At 26.6% G+C, this 2,304-nt stretch overlaps 1 protein-coding gene across 1 annotated transcript; it reads right to left on the bottom strand.

Annotated features, from left to right (window-relative positions):
* Nucleotides 1–154: 154 nt before the first annotated feature.
* On the bottom strand, nt 155–1,721 carry LOC132936282 (uncharacterized). Its single transcript, XM_061002979.1, has one exon. It carries the CDS (start codon nt 1,693–1,695, stop codon nt 199–201), a length of 1,497 nt encoding a protein of 498 aa, XP_060858962.1. The 5' UTR covers nt 1,696–1,721; the 3' UTR covers nt 155–198.
* Between the last annotated feature and the right edge of the window lie 583 nt (nt 1,722–2,304).

The raw sequence follows: 2,304 nt of genomic DNA, 5'->3' as shown, positions 1-2,304 counted from the left end.
GATACGATAAAATCTGTATTCTTAAAAAATAAAGTATAACTACCTACTATTAGTATGAAAAAATGTATTAGAGATTTAAATTTACATGTATAAATGTAATTATAAATTATAAAGTAAAGTTTAGTGTTTTGGTGGAGCAATAGGCACAGGACAATAGCCTAAATTTATATTTTCTAAAGCTGAAATATTTTTTTTTTTTTATATACAGAATTTTAGACTCGCGTATAATATTATAACAGCTATTATAATGATTAAATATTTGTTTGTATATACAAATTCATACGTCTTATTTAATAATATTGAATTTAGTAATTCATCTTGTGTATTTAACTTTGAAATGATTTTTAAAAAAGCTTCTTTGTCGAATTTTAAATTTTTTATTTCATCTAAATGAATTGGTTTTGGATAACGTTGATTAAGTGTAATATTGCAACATGAATCATTTAAAATACTTAACTCTAAAGGTAGTGTTGCAAAAGACGATTCTACTGTTTGCTCTGTTATTAATACGCCTTTAGAAGTATGAGCTTGACACCCAGCTTTCAGAAATAATTTGCCAGAACTTTTCAATGTAATTTTACGAATAAAAGATCGATTATTACAAATTATTGTAATTGTTGTAGGCTTTTCACACACAAAGTACCAATTATTTTTGAAAAACGATGGGTACCATAATTCTTTTTTAAATTCCGTGATATAAGTATCACATTGCGTAGGTTTAGTTAAAGAATTTTTTAATATTTCTGTTACACAAGTGGGATAAGTATCACTATTGTGTAACATTTCATTGAAACCACAAACAAAAATGTCGGAAACTATTAAACAGTTATTGATATTTGACCAAATAAAATATTTTGTCACTACATCATCTGTTAATAAGTACGTTGGATTTTCAGCGATATGTATAAATTGCCCGTGTTCATTAATTGGAACGTATATTGGTATAATGTAATACAATTTGAAAATTTCGCCGATACATAGTGGAATTTTTATTGAAAATATTATTCTATCGTTCATTGGGTGAAGGTCTATATGTAATATTTTGTATATTTCTTGTATATTATTTTCATTAAATTTGATAGGGATTTGTAAATTTTCAGGTAGAATATTTTCTATTTGTTTTATTTCTGACAACAACTGATCTGGTGTAATTATAAAAACATCTAATTTATTTGTTTGAACGTTTGATATCATTCTTTGTAACCTCGTTACAAATATATCTAATTCAAATATATTATTTTCAATTAGGGATATTAATCTTAGAACAATAATTTGTTTTTTTTCGTCTATTAATTCAATATTTATGTTGTTAATAGTCGTATCAATTTTTTTAATATTTTTGTCAAATAACAATTTATTGTCATTAAATGTTGTTATGGTCTCATTGAAATTTGTTATTGTGCTCCTTAAAATAGAGACTTGGTCTTGAACTATGTGTATCATATCTTTTTGATCATTCTCTAATTTGTTAATCGAACTATCATACCTCCGTACATCGTCAGCATCGGCAATACCAAACATCCACTGTAGTGCCGAACCTCCAGACTCAAATGATCGCTTAACCTTTTTTCTATACCTAGCCATTTGCCTAATTACCTGTATATCTAAATTTATTTTTTTTAAATGCTTCTCTAAGTTATTTATAGTTATTTGGTAAGTGTTATTAATTGCATATGTGTCAATTGTTTTTAACATACTCCTTATATCACTAAGGCTATTCATTAAATATTTTAAATCTATAAATGTATTAATGGTCCAACTGCTTTTACATAATTTACCTTCCCCTAATATCTCGTACTGTAACCCCGGACTATTGGGGGTAAGAGTGAGGTTGAAAAATGCATTGTCTTGATTTTCACTGGATATAATATGATTGATCAGCAGAAACTGTAATAGCATGGTACGACAAATCAAGTTCCAGACATCCATTTTCATTGTAATACTCTGATGAACATTTAACACAATTATAATATTATTAATAATAGAAAAAAAAATCAATATGAATTTATAATATTGGTACTTACTTTGTTTAGTAGTTTGACGTTACACTATAGTCTATAGGTACCTATTTGACTATATTGTATTGCAACAAGTATGATAGGTGTAAAAAAATATAAATGTAAATAATAAGTAACTCTATGTTCGTATTTCACATGAGGCAGTTATTTGCTCAAAAATTACAAGTATCCACAGCAGCTCTGCTATACTCAGCACTGATATAATTACTGTTTGTTATGAAATTGGTATTTAAAAATTATAATTATAGCTACAAATTGTTGACTTAACACTGGACCAGTGTCACTA

This window comes from Metopolophium dirhodum, chromosome 1 (genome assembly GCF_019925205.1).
Source record: "Metopolophium dirhodum isolate CAU chromosome 1, ASM1992520v1, whole genome shotgun sequence".
In the NCBI taxonomy this organism is placed as follows: domain Eukaryota; kingdom Metazoa; phylum Arthropoda; class Insecta; order Hemiptera; family Aphididae; genus Metopolophium; species Metopolophium dirhodum.
This window is presented reverse-complemented; position numbering and strand designations above follow the sequence as displayed.